At 37.1% G+C, this 20354-nt stretch overlaps 1 protein-coding gene across 5 annotated transcripts in view; it reads right to left on the reverse strand.

The window, feature by feature from the left end:
• Nucleotides 1–20354, reverse strand: part of dse (dermatan sulfate epimerase) — a 67572-nt gene that overhangs the window by 22106 nt on the left and 25112 nt on the right. For 2 of the 5 annotated variants that reach the window (XM_062044432.1, XM_062044433.1), the window contains 3 exons: nt 15877–16373; nt 5853–6106; nt 2622–2861 (listed from right to left, as the gene is read on the reverse strand). In XM_062044432.1, coding sequence (XP_061900416.1) covers nt 2622–2861; nt 5853–6106; nt 15877–16289 — 907 coding nt within the window. In that variant the 5' untranslated portion in view covers nt 16290–16373. Of the gene's footprint in view, nt 1–2595; nt 2862–5852; nt 6107–15876; nt 16374–20354 lie in introns of those variants that run through there. The other 3 variants (XM_062044435.1, XM_062044434.1, XM_062044436.1) reach the window with 3 other exon arrangements.

The raw sequence follows: 20354 nt of genomic DNA on the forward strand, positions 1-20354 counted from the left end.
TTTTACATTACATTTCATAGAAATCAGTTTGTATCCAATTTTCCTTTTTTGGAATTTAAATCAGTCTCTGAAATACTAGACCATGAATTAGGAATTAATATTGTAACAACGAAAAAAAAAAGATATATTACTTTTCTAAAATTACTATCTTATCATATTTATTCCATATTAACATAATATATTATAATTACATATCCTTGTAGTACTAGTCAATTAAAATGTGTGTTTGTTATTTATTATGAAATTATATATATGTATACACTTAAAAGTTCTGTCTAATATTATATCATGCATTTATTTCGCAAAATAATGATATAATATTGAATTAAAATGTGTATAATTGTTTGATTTTTTTTTACTATACTATGAAACTGAGGAACATTTGAATCCATTATTACATTATTATCAATATTTATTTTTAAATTATTACATTTTGTATTAACTTCAGAAATTTACTTTATTTCAATATTTTCTTACTTTTTTTAGTCCCTTCCCTCATATACATCACCTGCAGCAAGGCACGCTATGTCAGGATGGCCGAGCGGTCTAAGGCGCTGCGTTCAGGTCGCAGTCTCCCCTGGAGGCGTGGGTTCAAATCCCACTTCTGACAGAATGTTTTTGAGGAACTTTTGGCTCCTCGTATCGTACAAATAAAAAAAGGATCACATAAATATTTCACTGTTAAGATAAGAGTATTTTGTTTCTTGCCACATTCTGGATGACAGGGGTGACCTGACCCACTGGATCTACAAGAAGCACCACAGCCTGTTCAAGAAGATAAGAGGCGAGGTGGAGGAAAGCATTATGGGAGTTTATCGGTGAGTTCTGCACTAAAGTCCCGCATCATGTCACCCATAACCACTGCGCTATCTTTGCGGCAGCTTGTACCAGCTGGCTAAGGCCGGTTGTGTGTTGCCGCAAAAAACGTCAACGACTCTGTGACCAAGCAGAAGTTTGACAACCTTTACTGTTGTAAGGAGTCCCTCCTGGATGGGTGAGTGCACGCACGCACGCGCACACACACACACACACACACAAACACACACACGCACACGCACGCGCACACACACACACACACACACACACACACACACACACACACACACACACACACACACACACACACACACACACACACACACACACACACTCACACACACTCTTGTATTTGTTACCTTCTTGAGATCTCCTAAAAATGCCTACCTCTTTAGGACCACCCTTTCTAGATGTATAAAGATTTGTATTTACAACATTAATAATATATACATACCGGTACTATGCAAATATAAAAAATGTAAGCTTTTAGTTCATTTTTTTTTTGTAATTGGTTTTTAATCTTCATTATTTACTTCAAGTTATTACAGTATGTCTCTATATACATATATATATATATTTTTTAATTAATTTTGGCCAAAGGGGGCGCATTTCAATTTCTTATACACACTTGTTATTACATATGTTGGCCAGAGGGGGAGCACTTTTAAAACCGACACACAGTCAATTTGAAAAATTATGGCAAGGAATTTAGGGATTTCACGGTCTACGGTCCATAACATCATCAAAAGGTTCAGACAATCTGAAGAAATCACTGCACCTAAGCGGCAAGGTCAAAAACCAACATTGAATGCCTGAGACCTTCAATCCCTCAGGCGGTACTGCATCAAAAACAGACATCAGTGTGTAAAGGATATCACCCCATGGGCTCAGGATCACTTCAGGAAACCACTGTCAGTAACCACAAGTCGTCGCTACATCTGTAATTGCAAGTAAAAACTCTACTATGCAAAGCAAAAGCCATTTATCAACAACGCCCAGAGATGCAGCCGGCTTCGCTGGGCCCGAGCTCATCTAAGATGGACTGATGCAATGTGGAAAAGTGTTCTGTGGTCTGACGAGTCCACATTTCAAATTTTTTTGGGAAACTGTGGACGTCACGTCCTACGGACCAAAGAGGAAAAGAACCATCCGAAAAGCCAGCATCTGTGATGGTATGGGGGTGTATTAGTGTCCAAGGCATGGGTAACTTACACATCTGTGAAGGCACCATTAATGCTGAAAGGTACATACAGGTTTTGGAGCAACATATGTTGCCATCCAAGCAACGTCTTTTTCATGGACGCCCCTGCTTATTTCAGCAAAACAATGCAAAGCCACATTCTGCACGTGTTACAACAGCGTGGCTTCGTAGTAAAAGAGTACTAGACTGGCCTGCCTCTAGTCCAGACCTGTCTCCCATTGAAAATGTGTGGTGCATTATGAAGCGTAAAATACGACAACAGAGACTCCGGACTGTTGAACAACTTGAATTCTCAGTTTGAACATTAAATATCTTGTCTTTGCAATATATTCAATTGAAAATAAGTTGAATAGGATTTGCAAATCATTGTATTCTGTTTTTATTTACGATTTACACAACGTGCCAGCTTCACTGGTTTTGGGTTTTGTAGTATTTAAATTAATTTAATTGGGCAAGATTAATTTACGATATTAGTATATTGTTTTACGATCTCCGCCTCAGACGAAAGTTAATTGAGGTACCACTGTATATTACTTGAAGTAAATGGCATTATACTACAAAACATATTCATTGTTTGGTTAAGAAGCCAACAAATGAGCATTACCAGGAAGGATAGTCCTGTACAGGAAATTGAAGTGTTTTAGAAGCCAGGGATGATCAAAGTGACTGATGGCAAAGTGGCGCTGTACCAAAAACATGTACTGGAACAGGGAGCGGGTAGTGTAGGTCCCATAGGCTACTCCCTCATACAAAGAACCATCCGTGACATCTTGAAGTAGAACCATGGATTTCTCCATGATGGCCAACACTTGCTTGGTCCACAAGTAGGCCTCCTGTAGATAACCTAGAAAACACGGTGACATAAGTGCACTGTTTAAATACAAACCCTCTTTTGTCCATTTCATTTATTGAAATAAAGTGCTTTGATGAGTATGTACGAATCATTTTCAACTTTTGACATGTGCTTTAAGGGTGAAAAATGGTTTAAATGTGGAACAATCAGAATGTACCGTCGTTGCAGGCATACTTGCCAACCCTCCCTATTTTCCCGGGAGAGTCCCGAATTGCAGTGCCCCTCCTGAATTTTCCCTGGGCCACCAGTCTCACGAATTTCTTACGATGGTATAACAATATTGCTACACCATTATTCACTGGGCACCGTTTCCGGCCGGAAAATAATAACGGTTACATTCGAAGTCAAGCGCAGCAATCAAAACAGAAGAAGAAGCAGAAAAAGAGACATCATGTCTCAGACATGGCGAGTAAGAAATTCTAGCATACATTGCATAGATTAGCCATCATTTTATGCTAGATTTTCTGATGGCTGAAATGCTGACGGTTAATCTATGCAATGTATGTCTTTTTTGGTTTTGTTTTATTCAAATTGTTGTTATTATCTATTTTATTTATTGAATAATCACCACCATCCACCATTTGCACAGCTTTTTAATCTGTTACTTTACTTTGTTGATGTGGACTGTTATTGTGTTTGTCAGCTAAATTAACACAGTGAAATTCAAGTATTTTATTCTGCCCTTTTTTGTGTGTGTATAATATATATATATTTATATTATATATGTATATATGTGTATAAATGTATGTTTACATATATATACACACACATTTATATACATATACACAAATATATATATATTTATATATATATATATATATATATATATATATATATATATATATATATATATATATATATATATATATATATATATACACACACATATTCACATATATACATACACATATATATACATATATATGTATACACAGTACATACATATATACACATATACTGTACATACATATATACACATATACATACACATATATATACAGTATATACATATATATATATATACATATATATATATAAATATATACTGTATACATGCAAATATATACATACATACATAAAGACATACATATATGTACATACAGAACAAAAAGAGCCTCAAGGTTTTTATATATATATATATATATATATATATATATATATATATATATATATATATATATATATATATATATATATATATATATATATATATATATATATATATATATATTTGAATATCTCTCTAATTCTGAGGTCTCAAGGTTGGCAAGTTTGCCTGCAGTGCATGTAATTAACAGTTAACTGTCCTCCAATAAGCACCCAAGTTTGGTCTTTTCTTGTGTTTTAGTGAAGTATTTTTAAAAAGACATAGGCCTAATCTATTTAGATTCAAATAAAACGTGCTCAAGACCGTGTGTAATCTATAAAAGTGTGTGTACTGTGTGATTGTAAGACTGAGTATACAATTGATTAAAAGTGCAAAAGTGGTGCATACTTAACTATTTAAAAAATGATTTTGCGTGTGCTACCGACATTATGTGCCCATGGAACACTAATTTCCCTCCACATTTATGTTGTTATGCTCTTCAACCTGTGTGCGATGTTGTTGAACAAGCAGAACACACCTTTAATTTGTACCACCCTTTCTGCAATATGAAATCACATTCTATAAACAACGGAAACTATTTTTATCACACTGATGATACGCTCTGTGGGAAACATCATTCATGCGTATGGAATGATCCAAAACCAAAGAAGATGCATATTGCAAGAAGTTTTTTCATATAGGACATATACTATAATAATGTATTTCCTAAATTAAAAAACAATTGGCAAAGTTAAAAAACGCCAGTAGATGGGACGGCGTGGCGAAGTTGGTAGAGTGGCTGGGCCAGCAATCGGAGTGTTGCTGGTTACTGGGGTTCAATTCCCACCTTCTACCTTCCTAGTCACGTCCGTTGTGTCCTTGGGCAAGACACTTCACCCTTTGCCTCTGATGGCTGCTGGTTAGCGCCTTGCATGGCAGCTCCCGCCATCAGTGTGTGAACGTGTGTGTGAATGGGTAAATGTGGAAATACTGTCAAAGCGCTTTGAGTACCTTGAAGGTAGAAAAGCGCTATACAAGTACAACCCATTTATTTATTATTTAGACACCAAAACGTAAAATTGTATTTGTTTTAATCAGTCCACTAGGTCTGCCAGCAGCTATAAAATGATTTTACTGAATAAATGATATGTCTATTATTTCTTATTTTTGGCAGATACACACACGTAGGACAAAGCATTCTCGATCTGTCCAGCCGCCTTTGCAGTGCGATCCCATATTTTCTCACAGTCGTGTGTTGTGCCAGTTTGCACGTAGAGTTCAGATGTGCTGAATAAAGATGTAAAATAGCGCCCGCAGAACAGTTTTAGTTTGAATAAATCACATTGATAATCCCGTTACATGATATACAGCATTTGCATCTTCTCCTTCAGTGTTGTGGGCGTTCTGATAATCAGCATATATTCTGTTTATTCATTACGACAGACACGCTAAATGCTATTTTGCTCACTTACGAGATGCAATCCTCCGCATGCACTGTCAAGTTTGCACGTGTTTTAGTACACACATGCCATTAGTAGATCAGGCCCATAGTTTCCAAAGCAGAAGTGCATTAGAAATATTTGTATTATATGCCAAGTATTTTGAGCACTAACTTAATGAGTCATTGTGGCTACATGGTGTGGCAAAAAAACCTACTACCACAGCACCTAATTTAAGGGCCACACACAGATTATAATTACAAATTATATTTTAACACCAAAACATCACTTTTGTATTTATTATTGAATTAAAATAGACTAAAAATCTTGTGTTTGTATTTTGTCAGTCAGTGACAAAAACTGCGGTAGATGCTTTAAGGTAATCTGCTTCTCTAATATATTGCTGTAGTTATTTGGGGAAGGCAAAATAAACACATATAACACATCAATACTCACCTTGCATCATATAAACCAGGCTTCCTGTGAGCAAAGCAACACAATTTGTGGGCTGATGGTTGTGCAGGTACTGAAATCCCCAGCCTCGTGTATAGGACTTCTCATACATAAGATGAGATGCATTGCCGATCACCTGAAGAAAATGTTCCTGTTGGTCCTTGTTCAAGTACTCAAACAGGAAGTCATAAGCAGTGGCAAACCCAACCAAAGAGTGGGCCAAAGGAACTTCATCCCAAGGTGCATCTTTAACCAACCTGCAGGACAAAATAGGTTGTTTTAATTAGCATATCTTTGAAACATTTCCTAGGAAACAAAAGGGTGGATCGGTCCTACATGACTAGCTTATTCTTAAATGAATGGTATAGACTAACTCAAAATCAGTAGTGTGTGATTGTGTTTTTTAAATGCACAATTTTGAATTGCTGACACTAATCTACACTAAAGAAATGGGAATGTTGTATGGCCTAACAAAGCATGTCACTAACGGATGAATGGACGATTAAGATCTGTCTGCTCGCCTGGAAAACAACAATCCTTATCTACAATTTTACTCTCTGCAAATGGCCTTAGCGACGCTCTGCCGTAAATATCCCAGCGAGACCAGCACAGTGATAGCCGCACTGAATCCCTCCTTCTTCTTCAACAACACCTGGTGAGTTGAACTCTGTTCCCCGTGCCTACTGAGAAATTCCCGGCCTTTAGACATAACAGACACACATCATGGACCATTGACAGCCACACACAGCTATGCACGCATAACCCGACCCCCAACCAATGCCCTTGCCACTGCTTGGCCCCTTGAGGTGCAACGGATGGAGGGAGAAGTGCCAGAAGGGCTGCTCCCCTTGATCCCACCCACTCCTGTTGCAAGTCTTGTGGTTTCTTTGTCGTTACATGTGTATATGTGCTTATTGTGGCTATCAAGTTTTTTTCCTTGCCCCAAACTGATCCCATCCTTCTCCCCGCACGTCCACCTTTTCCACCAAGTATCTATCTATCTAATACCCTACACCAGGGGTCACCAACGCGGTGCCCGCGGGCACCAGGTCGCCCGTAAAGACCAGATGAGTCGCCCGCCGGCCTGTTCTAAAAAATAAAAAAAATTTAAAAAAAAAGGAAAAAAAAAAATTTTTTTATTTATTTTTTTAAATTAAATCTACATAGAAAAAACACAAGATACACTTTCAATCAGTGCATCAACCCAAACAACCTCCCCCATGCACACTCATCCACACCTACTCACACAAAAGGGGTTATTTCTTTCTGCAACCAATATTCTGGTTCCCACAACATAGACAACACATCTGCAAGGGACACAGTCCCTGAAGCACACATGATTGTATAGGCTGCTGGTCCACTAACATTTTCATTAATTACTATTTTTTATGTAATTATTTTTATATTGTTTTACTTTCTTTTTTATCCAAGAAAATGTTTTTCATTTATTTATCTTATTTTATTTTATTTTTTAAAAAAGGGCCTTATCTTCAACAGACCAGGTTGTCAATGAAATTAGATTTGTTTAAAGGGTTTTTTAAACCAGGCCCAGTCCAGATAATGTCCAAGTCGGACTCAGCAACACACACCTTCATTCATGTACACAGAAAAAAATTAGGGAACACAACAGATTGCATATAATTTATAAACAAAATTACATTTTCAAAATAAGCATTTATGTACAGTCCAGATTATGTCCAGGTCACTCAAATTAGGGAACACAACAACAGATATCATATAATCTATAAACTTAATTATACTTTCAAAATAAGCCTTTGAGGACTTCTCATCTTTTTTTTAATGTTTTTTGGCATCATTATCGTTTTCAACCATGTAACTTTCTAAAGTTAGAAAATACTGAATAAATGTTTTAAAGAAAGTAATACTAAGTGAATATCTGTTTTTGGCCTTAAAAATAAACCTTTTACCGAGTACTATAATTAAATTGACTAAATCATGATTGTCAATGAACTCTCCTAAAATAACAGAAACCACATTAAGCTTCATAAACAAACCAATCCTTAAACACATTTTTTCAACTTCCACCCAAAACAAAGACACAATATGACAATACCAAAACAAATGCAGGTTGGATTCAGGCTCCTCACAACAAAATCGTCAATCATCTGACTCTGTCATATTCCATAATTTTAACATTTTCCCTGTGGGTAAGAAGTTATAAATAATTTTAATTTGAAAATAACGATTTTGCACATCGATAGTGGTTTTATAGACTAGTTTGAATATGGCATCCCATGGCAACGGGCAGTCAAAAAAGTCCTCCCATTTTCCATTTGTGTTGTATGAGGCAGCCTTCAAAGATTTCTTTATTAAATAAAAATTATATATTTTTCTATTTATTTTAGTTCCTTTTTGCCAACTAGAATTTCTTATTAGAGGTTTACAAACTAATAATTTAGTAGTTCCATAATTAATTATTTGTTTCCATCTTTTCCCAATTACTCCAGTTAGTTGATAAAAGGAAAAGCTTGAGCAAGCATCACCATACATAGCTCTAAATTCATCATACTTCATAATTTTACCATTCTCATTGATAATATTATTGACAAAAATGATTCCTCTTTCAAACATATTTTTCCAAAAGAAAGGCTTTCCATCTATTACAATATTAGAGTTCATCCATATTAACTGCTGCAAAATATCGTCTCTTTTTTCTGGCACATAAAATTGAAAACACCACTATAAGTGGATTGTTTCCTTTATGAACCCCGCCATGTTTCCCAGCAGACTCTCTGGGAGGGGATCACTTGTAAAAAAGGATACAATTTCTTTTCATACAGTACATGTTTTTTGTCCACCAGGACATTTGTGTACCACTCAATGTTTAAATACATCTTTGGAACAATTGATGCTTTTAAAGACAGACACATAGCTTCAAGGTTGAGAAGTTTCAGGCCCCCATATTCATACTCTTTGTACAAAACCTTTCTTTTAATCTTTTCTGGTTTGCCGTTCCAGACAAAATCAAAGACCCTCCGCTCATAAATCTTAAAAAAGTTTTGTGATGGAGCTGGTAATGACAAAAACAAATAAATAAATTGAGGAATAATTAACAAGTTGGCAATAGACATTTTACCATACAAGGTTAGGGATTTCCCTTTCCATAATTGCATAATTTTGTCCAGCTTTCTTAGTCGATTATCATAATTTACTGAGCCTAGATCTTCCAGATTTTCTGGGACAACAACACCAAGTATGTTAACTGGTCCATCTGTCCACAAAACAGGCACTTTGCATTCCATTCGAAAGGACGTTCCCTTTAGATTTCCGATCCTTAACATTTTACATTTATCATAATTAAGCTTAAGGCCAGATTGCTGTGAAAATATGTCCAAAAGATTAAGAAGGTTCCGCAAACAATGAGGAAAAATCTTATCTTTGTGAATCAGCCTTTTCTGACATGAACTTCATCAAGAACAAACACAGAACACGCCTCACTGATGCACATCTGCAAGACTCACTCAGAGTTGCAGTGTCAAGTTACACACCAGAGTACAACACACTAGTTAACAGCATGCAATGCCAGGCTTCCCACTAACTGACAAAGAAACAGATAACAGATTTGGTGTACAGTTCAAAGTGTGACATGATTTAAAAATTTGAGAGTTTACTTTTGTATTTTACATGAGTTATTATTTGTACAAACATGGTGCAAAGTAATTCATGATTTGTTAAAAAATGTTACTGGCTAGCTAGTTAAAATGGGATATTGTGATTTCACAAGACTGTTTTAGAAGTGATCATTTGAAAATGTTCAATTTGAAAAATGTGCACTTAGAGAAAATATAAAAATAAAGTGTTGCATATTGATATTTATCTGTTTCTATATATATTTATTGTGAGAAATCATTAAGATGATCAGTGTTTCCACAAAGATAAATATCATTAATTATTAATAATAACAGAGTTAAAGGTAAATTGAGCAAATTGGCTACTTCTGGCAATTTATTTAAGTGTGTATCTAACTGGTAGCCCTTCACATTAATCAGTACCCAAGAAGTAGCCCTTGGTTTCAAAAAGGTTGGTGACCCCTGCCCTACACAATACTTGATAATGTATTGCCTTAGTGGTGATTGTCATTACAAGCAGGAGTAGAGTAATTGATGTGCACAGGTAGCATCAGCGAGCTCAGTGGTTCCAAAAGTGGGCTGGCCGTACTCCCCCCTCCTTTTGAAAGGGATATTGGGGTGCAAGTTTAGGGGGAACGACAAAGGGTTGTAATTGGGGGTTAAATCACCAGAAATGATTCCCGGGCGCGGCAACCGCTGCTGCTCACTGCTCCCCTCACCTCCCAGGGGGTGATCAAGGGTGATGGGTCAAATGCAGAGAATAATTTCGCCGCACCTAGTGTGCGTGTGACAATCATTGGCACTTTAACTTTAATTTAAAGAAAAAATAATCCAAGCTGACGAATGGCTAATCTTGGAGATGACCTTGAGCAAATCATAAAAATGCCTGAGAATCTTCATTAGACATCACAAAGTGTGCCTCAGAGTATAATTAGCATCTGACAGTGTGACGCCAAATGAGTATAATTGCCATCTAGAAACCACACATTTTGCACACATGCAAGCGTGCTGAGAGGAAATTCTCAGTTGTCGTGTTTAAACGGGTTTAAAGACACAGAAAGAATTGAATCCAGTAAAATAATGTGATGTCCTTTTTGGGACGGACTCATTTTTGCTTTATTTTACAAACTATATGTTATAACTTTCTCTGTAACGTTTTTAAAGGCCTACTAAAATGAAATGTTCTTATTTAAACGGGGCTAGCAGGTCCATTCTATGTGTCATACTTGATAATTTCGCGACATTGCCATATTTTTGCTGAAAGGATTTAGAAGAGAACATCGACGATAAAGTTCGCAACTTTTTGTCGCTGATAAAAAAAGCCTTGCCTGTATCGGAAGTAGCGTAACGTCACAGGTTGAAGAGCTCCTCACATCTGCACATTGTTTACACCAGCAGCGAGAGCGATTCGGACCGAGAAAGCGACGATTACCCCATTAATTTGAGCGAGGATGAAAGATTCGTGGATGAGGAAAGTGAGAGTGAAGGATTAGAGTGCAGTGCAGGATGCCAGGGTGTATCTTTTTTCGCTCTGACCGTAACTTATGTACAAGAGCTCATTGGATTCCACACTTTCTCCTTTTTCTATTGTGGATCACGGATTTGTATTTTAAACCACCTCGGATACTATATCCTCTTGAAAATGAGAGTTGAGAACGCGAAATGGACAATACATCGGTGAAACACTTTAGCTTCGGAGCTAACGTGATAGCATCGTGCTTAACTGCGGATAGAAACAGAAGAAACATGCCCCTGACTAGAAGGATAGACAGAAGATCAACAATACTACTATTACTTCAACTATCAAGAGACACCGAACCAAACCCTGGACCTGTAACCACACAGTTAATGCTGTCCAGCCTGGCGAAGCCTAGCAATGCTGTTGCTAATGACGCCATTGAAGCTAACTTAGCTACGGGACCTCGACAGAGCTATGCTAAAAACATTAGCTCTCCACCTACACCAGCCCTCATCTGCTCATCACCACCCGTGCTCACCTGCGTGAGCGATCGACAGCGCGACGAAGGACTTCACCCGATCATCTGTGCGGTCGGCGACTAGCGTCGGATAGCGCGTCTGCTATCCGACTCAAAGTCCTCCTGGTTGTGTTGCTGTAGCCAGCCGCTAATACACCGATCCCACCTGCAGTTTTCTTCTTTGCTGTCTCCATTGTTCATTAAACAAGTTGCAAAAGATTCACTAACACAGATGTCCAGAATACTGTGGAATTTTTCGATGAAAACAGACGCTGTTTGTATTGGGACACAATGGTGTCCCAATACTTCCGTTCAATCCGTGACGTCACGCGCAAATGTCATCATACCGAGACGTTTTCAGCCGGCTATTTCCCGGGAAATTTTAAATTGCACTTTGTAAGTTAACCCGGCCGTATTGGCATGTTAAGATTTCATCTTTGATATATAAACTATCAGACTGCGTGGTCGGTAGTAGTGGGTTTAGTAGGCCTTTGAGCACTATACAATTTTAGGACGCCAGTAGAATACAATGATGGCCAACTCAAGTAACAATAGGCTATGACTGTTATGTATTACCTAACCCTGTCTGTACCTCTTTTTGTACAACAGATGGCTCTATTGTAGTAGTCATATACACTGTGGGGTTACTTAAGCGCCATGTAATTTAGGGATCAGAAAGAGGAGGAAGATAGGAGAATAAGAAAATAGTGAGCATCTCTAACAATGGCGGCTGCTGGTCTTTCAAGGTGGGCAAGCTCATTTTCGGTCTACCTGTGAGTGCTTGGGATAGTGGAGGGACTCCTTGGGGACAGAGCGACAAAAGTCAGTCTCCAAACCAAAGTACAGTTTCCAATAACACCAGAAATAGATGCTAGATTTGTTGCGAGTCATTTTTGACGAAGAAAAAGTTTCTAAGAGGATTGCAAAAGTCTCTAGATCAACTCGGAACAATGGAATGAAACTTGAAAAATGCTCCAATAGTGCTTTGTATTTCAAGATTGCTGATTTGTATATTTTTCTGTCAATCAAAATGGCAGGCCAGCCTACTCTCATAGACCCCAGAGAAGCTCAGGTTCCCTGAAGGTGAAATGTGTCCAATTAGGGCAGAGCTGGGCGATAAATTAAATTGCTATTTTTCTCATGTTTAAGTGTTACATTGCTAAAAAGTGGGATGTATGTTTGATTGAAAACGAGACATAAACCACAATTTGCATAGTCGAATGTGCATCTTATCTCATGTTGTAAGTTTTTTAACGACAAAAAATTTAATTTTTCACTTACGAGTGTTGCTTTCATTTAATTCACCGGCAGTTGTGCATGCATGGCCAACATTCTCCCCTATGGACTATGTGCTTTAATTTTAAATAGCTCACATCATTGACTATTTTTTAAAAAAGTTGGTTCTTAAAAGTAGCAGACCACTCATTTTTGAAAATATGTCTTTTTGACTATACAGCATTATCAATGTGATGAGATAAAACATGGAACTCCTACCTTATATGTACAAAATAAAAATAAAAATAAAAATAAATTTAAAATAGGGTATAATAATTTTCTGAAAATATGACTCCCAACAGTTTAATTAAATAGTCCTTAAAACTAAATATTGCCAATAAAAAATATCTTTGGCTGCATTATTGTGAAACCAAATGTATCCCTAATGTAATCACAATATTAATTACAATTAATAATAGTAATACAAATAATAAATGTAAAATGTATAAAACTTGCACCTGTCAGATCCAAAAATTATTGTTCAATGTTAATGTGTTTCATATAACAATTCGCTTGAAAACAGTAGTGAAATAACTTTCCAAATTAAATGTAGTCTATTAATATGAATGTGATATACATGCGGTCAGCAAGTAGGACATCCCCTGTGACCCTCTCATTTCCTTCATTAGAAAGCCAGGTGAACAGCTGATATTACTGCTGCTGACATACCACACCCCATGTCACTTGCATCCCCACCAATCACCAATGACAAGCCAAACACTTGTGCCAAGAAAATAAATACAAATATTACAAATAACATTAGCTGGTACCTACAATAATAATAATAATAATAATAATAATAGAACACAATTAAGAAATTCAAATGCAATAAACTTGTATTTTCATTAGTAGTTTTACCATTGCAATTGAAAAGTAAATAACTTTTTATTATCTTGAATAAGTAAACAAATAATAAAATGTATGTATTAAAAGGCAAACTGCCTCATTATTTCAGGATTTACATAAAATGTATCACTAAATTGATTTAACAAAAACCTGGTGATGGTGGATTATTGGGATATGTGGTATTCCACAGAGTGAAAAACAATAACATGTACACTGAACCTAACTAAAAAGAAGTACATGTCCAAATGTAAAGTATTGAATGACAAAGTGTTTCATATGAAATTTTAGCCCCAAACATATTCTCTCTGTTACTGATTAGAATATGAAGACACATTTCCCCTTTTACATTCCGGTGCATCTCATGGCGCGTGTCACTAGTACTTGAAATTCAGAGCACAAGGTCTTGGGTTCAAACTCATGTCGCAGATGAAACGTTGTTAAGTTTTTAAACTTTTTTTTTAATGATGTTAAAATTGTTCCATACACTAAACTTCAGCATTGTAATTTAAACAAGGGGATTGTGTTGTGCTGCTCCTCCACATCGAGAGGAGCCAGATGAGGTGGTTCGGGCATCTGGTCAGGATGCCACCCGAACGCCTCCCTAGGGAGGTGTTTAGGGCACGTCCGACCGGTAGGAGGCCACGGGGAAGACCCAGGACACGTTGGGAAGACTATGTCTCCCGGCTGGCCTGGGAACGCCTCGGGATCCCCCGGGAGGAGCTGGACGAAGTGGCTGGGGAGAGGGAAGTCTGGGTTTCCCTGTTTAAGCTGCTGCCCCCGCGACCCGACCTCGGATAAGCGGAAGAAGATGGATGGATGGATGGATGGATGGGATTGTGTTGCTCAAGGTAATATTATTCATATGGTGCTGGGATACCCATGATTTTAGCCTTTCAAAGCTCTTGGACCACCAATTGTTGACCTTGCTATTTGTCAAATCCTGGTTAGGGCCCTGGTGGCAGCCACATATCAGGTAACGGTGAGTACATACTTGGTTATGTTTTACTGGAGAACAGTTAAAACGATGTATCCAGCAATTATATAATATGAAATTAAGAAGAAGGTAATTTTATCTATCAACCCACTCTCCTCACTCCCAAGTGCGGACCACCTCTGTCAACTATCAGCCAAGAGTGTTAGTTTTGTTTGGTCAAATCAAATAACAGTGCATTTAATGTTACACTTTTATAGCAGCTAGGAATGTTAAAAATGGTTCATAAAACATTGCCTGTATATCAATTAAATGTTCTGTAATAGTGTGACTCTCAAACGTACTATTTTAATTTACATTCACATACAAACACAAACCCCAAAACCAGTGAAGTGGGCATATTGTGTAAATCGTAAATAAAAACAGAATACAATGATTTGCAAATCCTTTTCAACTTATATTCAATTGAATAGACTGCAAAGACAAGAAACTTAATGTTCGAACTGGAAAACTTAATTTTTTGCAAATATTAGCTAATTTGGAATTTGATGCCTGCAACATGTTTCAAAAAAGCTGGCACAAGTGGCAAAAAAAGACTGAGAAAGTTGAGGAATGCTCATCAAACACTTATTTGGAAAATCCCACAGGTGAATAGGCTAATATCATCAAAATGTTCAGAGAATCTGGAGAAATCACTGCACGTAACATTGAATGTGTGACTTTGGATCCCTCAGGTGGTACTGCATCAAAAAACAACATCAATGTGTAAAGGATATCACCACATGGGCTCAGGAAAACTTCAGACAACCACTGTCAGTAACTACAGTTTGTCGCTACATCTGTAAGTGCAAGTTAAAACTCTACTATGGAAAGCGACACACTGCCTGCCTGTAGTCCAGACCTGTCTCCCATTGTAAATGTGTGGCGCATTAAGAAGCGTAAAATACGACCACGGAGACCCTGGACTGTTGAACAACTTAAACTGTACATCAAGCAAGAATGGGAAAAAATTCCACCTGAAAAGCCTCAAAAATTGGTATCCTCCGTTCCCAAACGTTCACTGAGTGTTGTTAAAAGGAAAGGCCATGTAACACAGTGGTAAAAATGCCCCTGTGCCAACTTTTTTGCAACTTGTTGCTGCCATTAAATTGTAAGTTAATGATTATTTGCAAAAAAAAATAATTCTCAGTTTGAACATTAAATATCTTGTCTTTGCAGTCTATTCAATTGAAAATAAGTTGAAAAGGATTTGCAAATTCACATTCACATACAAATACAATCAATCAATCAAACACCTCAAAACAAATTATGTTAAACTTTGGAGGTTCCACTATAACACTCATCTTTATAGTGAGTTTGTTGTAGTGTACTGAAATCAATAATAAGATGATTAAAGATATAAAATGTACCAACTAGGCTGAGCTGCCATCCTTTCCATGTAGTCCACGGCTAGATCCACTGCTCCTGCTCTGTGCGGGTACAACAGGCAGAATATGGAGAGCACCCCCAGGTTGTTTCCGTAAACCTCATTCCATCGGGCACTGAATTCCATGGGGCTCCAGGGAGGCAGGTACTCTTCTGGGTGTTCCAGCATAGATTCGCCAGCCTCACGGATCCGCCTTGCCATCTCCCTATGGGTACTTCCGGCTGCCAACTGAAACTCGACTACATCTGCCCGATCAAAATAAAGCATTGGATGGCCATTGTAGTTGCCTCCCATGAAGAGGATTCCTCCACTAGGATCTGCTGCAGTTGGAGGCAGCAGGAGCAGCAACAGACTTATGAGGAACACTGTAGGGGACCCACGGGTGTGGGTTTTCATCGTCTGATCAGAGAGGGGGCTGTGCCATTGCCAAAAGACTTCAGCTGCAAAGGTGGAAAGGACTGGAAGCAGTCAGCTCATGCTCTGCACGAAAAGAAAACATTTTTTTTTTAGAATAATCACAAACAGCTGTTGATAGCTGAGCTTTTTAAACGGAATTAGGTCATGACTGTGCAGAAAACTAAAAACATCTGCTTTGTGTAAAATGTTGTATTATCACTACATAGCCAACTGTACATGTTTTCTCCTGCACATTGTGTTACCAAGTTCATTTCAAGACAAACATTGGTCAATCACAGTAGTCAAGAGCTGCACACCCCTATGGCCAGACAAGCAGGTTGAAACCGGATGTTGTGATGACATAAGCAATATGCACAGGATTGTCTGGAGCGGAAGCAGCATGTCTGTGATGTGGACGTACTTCATTATATCGGAGAAATACTCAGACAGCGATCTACAAAATGTGCAATCATGAAGGAGAGAAAGGCTGAAGCAGCAGCGTGAAGCATTTTAAAGACAATATATGCATCATTGCAGACTTTTTTCCTACACTTTGAATCCTGCGGCTTATAAAATGGTGTGGCTAATTTATGGATTTTTTTTTGCTGACAGCCATCATGCAAATATTTTTTAAAAAAACAAGCAAATTCACAAAAAAGGTGTGTTAGTTTGTGGTCGGGCGCCATCTTTTGGATGAGTTCACTCACTGCAGGTCTTTCATTTAATGCTTTCAACTGAAAGTAGAAGTGCCGTTTCGTCTACTAGTCAATCATCAATAGCGTTTCTAATCATGTGGTTTCTTCATTCATCACTACAAGCAACAGTTGTATAGTAAGTTTTATTATATAACCAAAGCAATTTATGGGATGCGCTCTATAGTCCGGAAAATTCGGTTTATGAATGATGATGTCATATTAACTATGCCCCCATCGCCACAGGTATATTGGCACTCTGAGGGAAACCCTGGGGTATATATATATATATATATATATATATATATATATATATATATATATATATATATATATATATATATATATATATATATATATATATATATATATATATATATGTATATATATATATATATATATATATATATATGGGGGCATGGTTAATATGACATCACCATAAACCGAATTTTCCGCACTATATTTTCCGGTATATATATATATATATATATATATATATATATATATATATATATATATATATATATATATATATATATATATATATATATATATATATATATATATATATATATATATATATACATATATAAATATATATATATATATATATATATATATATATATACATACATATATATATATATATATATATATATATATATATATATATATATGTATATGTATATATATATATATATATATATATATATATATATACATATACGTATATATATATATATATATATATATGTATATATATATGTATATATGTATATATATATATATATATATATATATATATATATATATATATATACATGTATATATATATATATATATATATATATATATACATATATATATATATATATATATATATATATACATGTATATATATATGTATATATATATATATATATTTATATTTTTCAAGATGTCGGCGCTTCACGGCGGCATCTTCTTGCGAGCGCTCTTGGAAGTGTAGACCGATTTGGCAAAAATACCCGTCAATTCAGTCAATTTCATGGCTGGCTCACAGCGTGTTCACGCTGTGATCACTTACGACCGACTTACGATTCTGGATGTGGAGAGATCGGGCCATTTTGGGCTGAAAGATGCGTGTACGGTGGACCTACTCGCTAGCTTGGGAATTCTTCGCGAGCTACATCCAGCAGTGGCCTTTGAAGCAGCGGCGTCCACTACCAGCGGAGACCGTCAACGAAAGAGACGTAAGCGGTGCGCTCGGAAGCAGAAGCGGGGATGTCGGGCGGGGCTAACAACAAAGCTAAAGGCGTTGTTGTTAGCGGGGCTAACGAAAAAGCTAAATGCTAATCCACAAAGAAGCGCTAATAATGAGTCTGTTAAACTAGAACTAGCCAGCGCCAGGCTGGATAATCCCTGCACACATAGCAATTCTCTTAGAACAATATACAACTCACATAATGTTTTTTCTACGTCAGAGGTGGACATGCATTTTACTGAGGTGGCAAACAATCTAAAAATTCCTGTCATATCAATTCCTAGATATGGTCGAAATTATTTAAAGTGCACTACGCATAATAAACGTAACATTATTAATATTGCTACTACGGATACTTTCAACAAAAACTCCTCAAAACAGCCCACTACCTATAATATGGGCTTTTTAAACATAAGGTCATTGTCTTCCAAAACGTTATTAGTTAATGAAGTCATTAGAGACAACAATCTTGATGTCGTTAGTCTAGCCGAGACCTGGCTCAAACCAGACAAATTTTTTGCGCTGGGTGAGGCGTCTCCTCCTGGCTAAACAGGAACGCATATTGCCCGTCCCATTAAAAGGGGTGGAGGTGTTGGACTAATATACAACAAAAACTTTAGCCTTACCTCGGACCTAAATAATAAATATAACTCGTTTGAGGTGCTTACTATGAAGTTTGTCATACCGCTGCCTCTGCACCTGGCTGTCATCTACCGCCCCCCAGGGCCCTATTCGGACTTTATCAATGAATTTTCAGAGTTTGTTGCTGATCTAGTGACACACGCCGACAATATAATCATAATGGGAGACTTTAACATCCATTTAAATACCCCATCGGACCCTCCATGCGTGGCGCTCCAGACTATAATTGATAGCTGTGGTCTTACACAAATAATAAATGAACCCACGCATCGCAACGGTAATACGATAGATCTAGTGCTTGTCAGGGGTGTCACCACCTCCAAAGTTACGATACTCCCGTACACTAAAGTAATGTCCGATCATTACCTTATAAAATTCGAAGTTCTGACTCATTGTCAACAAACTAATAATAATAATAATAACTACTATAGCAGCCGCAACATTAATGCTGCCACAACAACGACTCTTACTGACCTACTGCCTTCGGTAATGGCACCATTCCCAAATTATGTGGGCTCTATTGATAACCTCACTAACAACTTTAACGACGCTCTGCGGTGGTTTACAGAAGAAACTAAAGCCCAGAAACGATCATGTAGAAAGCTGGAACGCAAATGGCGTGCGACTAAACTTGAGGTTTTCCATCAAGCATGGAGTGATAGTTTAATAACTTATAAACGCATGCTTACCTCAGCTAAAGCTAAATATTACTCAAATCTCATCCACCTCAACAAAAATGATCCTAAATTTCTGTTTAGTACAGTAGCATCGCTAACCCAACAAGGGACTCCTCCCAGTAGCTCCACCCACTCAGCAGATGACTTTATGAATTTCTTTAATAAGAAAATTGAAGTCATTAGAAAAGAGATTAAAGACAATGCATCTCAGCTACAACTGGGTTCTATTAACACAGATACGACTGTATATACGACGGACACTGCCCTCCAAAATAGTTTCTCTCTCTTTGATGAAATAACATTGGAGGAATTGTTCAAATGTGTAAATGGGACAAAACAAACAACATGTTTACTTGACCCAATTCCTGGGAAACTTATCAAGGAGCTTTTTGTTTTATTAGGTCCATCAGTGTTAAATATTATAAACTTATCACTTTCCTCTGGCACTGTTCCCCTAGCATTCAAAAAAGCGGTTATTCATCCTCTACTCAAAAGACCTAACCTCGATCCTGACCTCATGGTGAACTACCGGCCGGTGTCCCACCTTCCGTTTATCTCGAAAATCCTCGAAAAAATTGTCGCACAGCAGCTAAATGAACACTTAGCGTCTAACAATCTCTGTGAACCTTTTCAATCCGGTTTCAGGGCAAATCACTCTACGGAGACAGCCCTCGCAAAAATGACTAATGATCTATTGCTAACGATGGATTCTGATGCGTCATCTATGTTGCTGCTTCTTGATCTTAGCGCCGCTTTTGATACTGTTGATCATAATATTTTATTAGAGCGTATCAAAACGCGTATTGGGATG

Source organism: Entelurus aequoreus, linkage group LG04, assembly GCF_033978785.1.
Source record: "Entelurus aequoreus isolate RoL-2023_Sb linkage group LG04, RoL_Eaeq_v1.1, whole genome shotgun sequence".
Classification (NCBI taxonomy): domain Eukaryota; kingdom Metazoa; phylum Chordata; class Actinopteri; order Syngnathiformes; family Syngnathidae; genus Entelurus; species Entelurus aequoreus.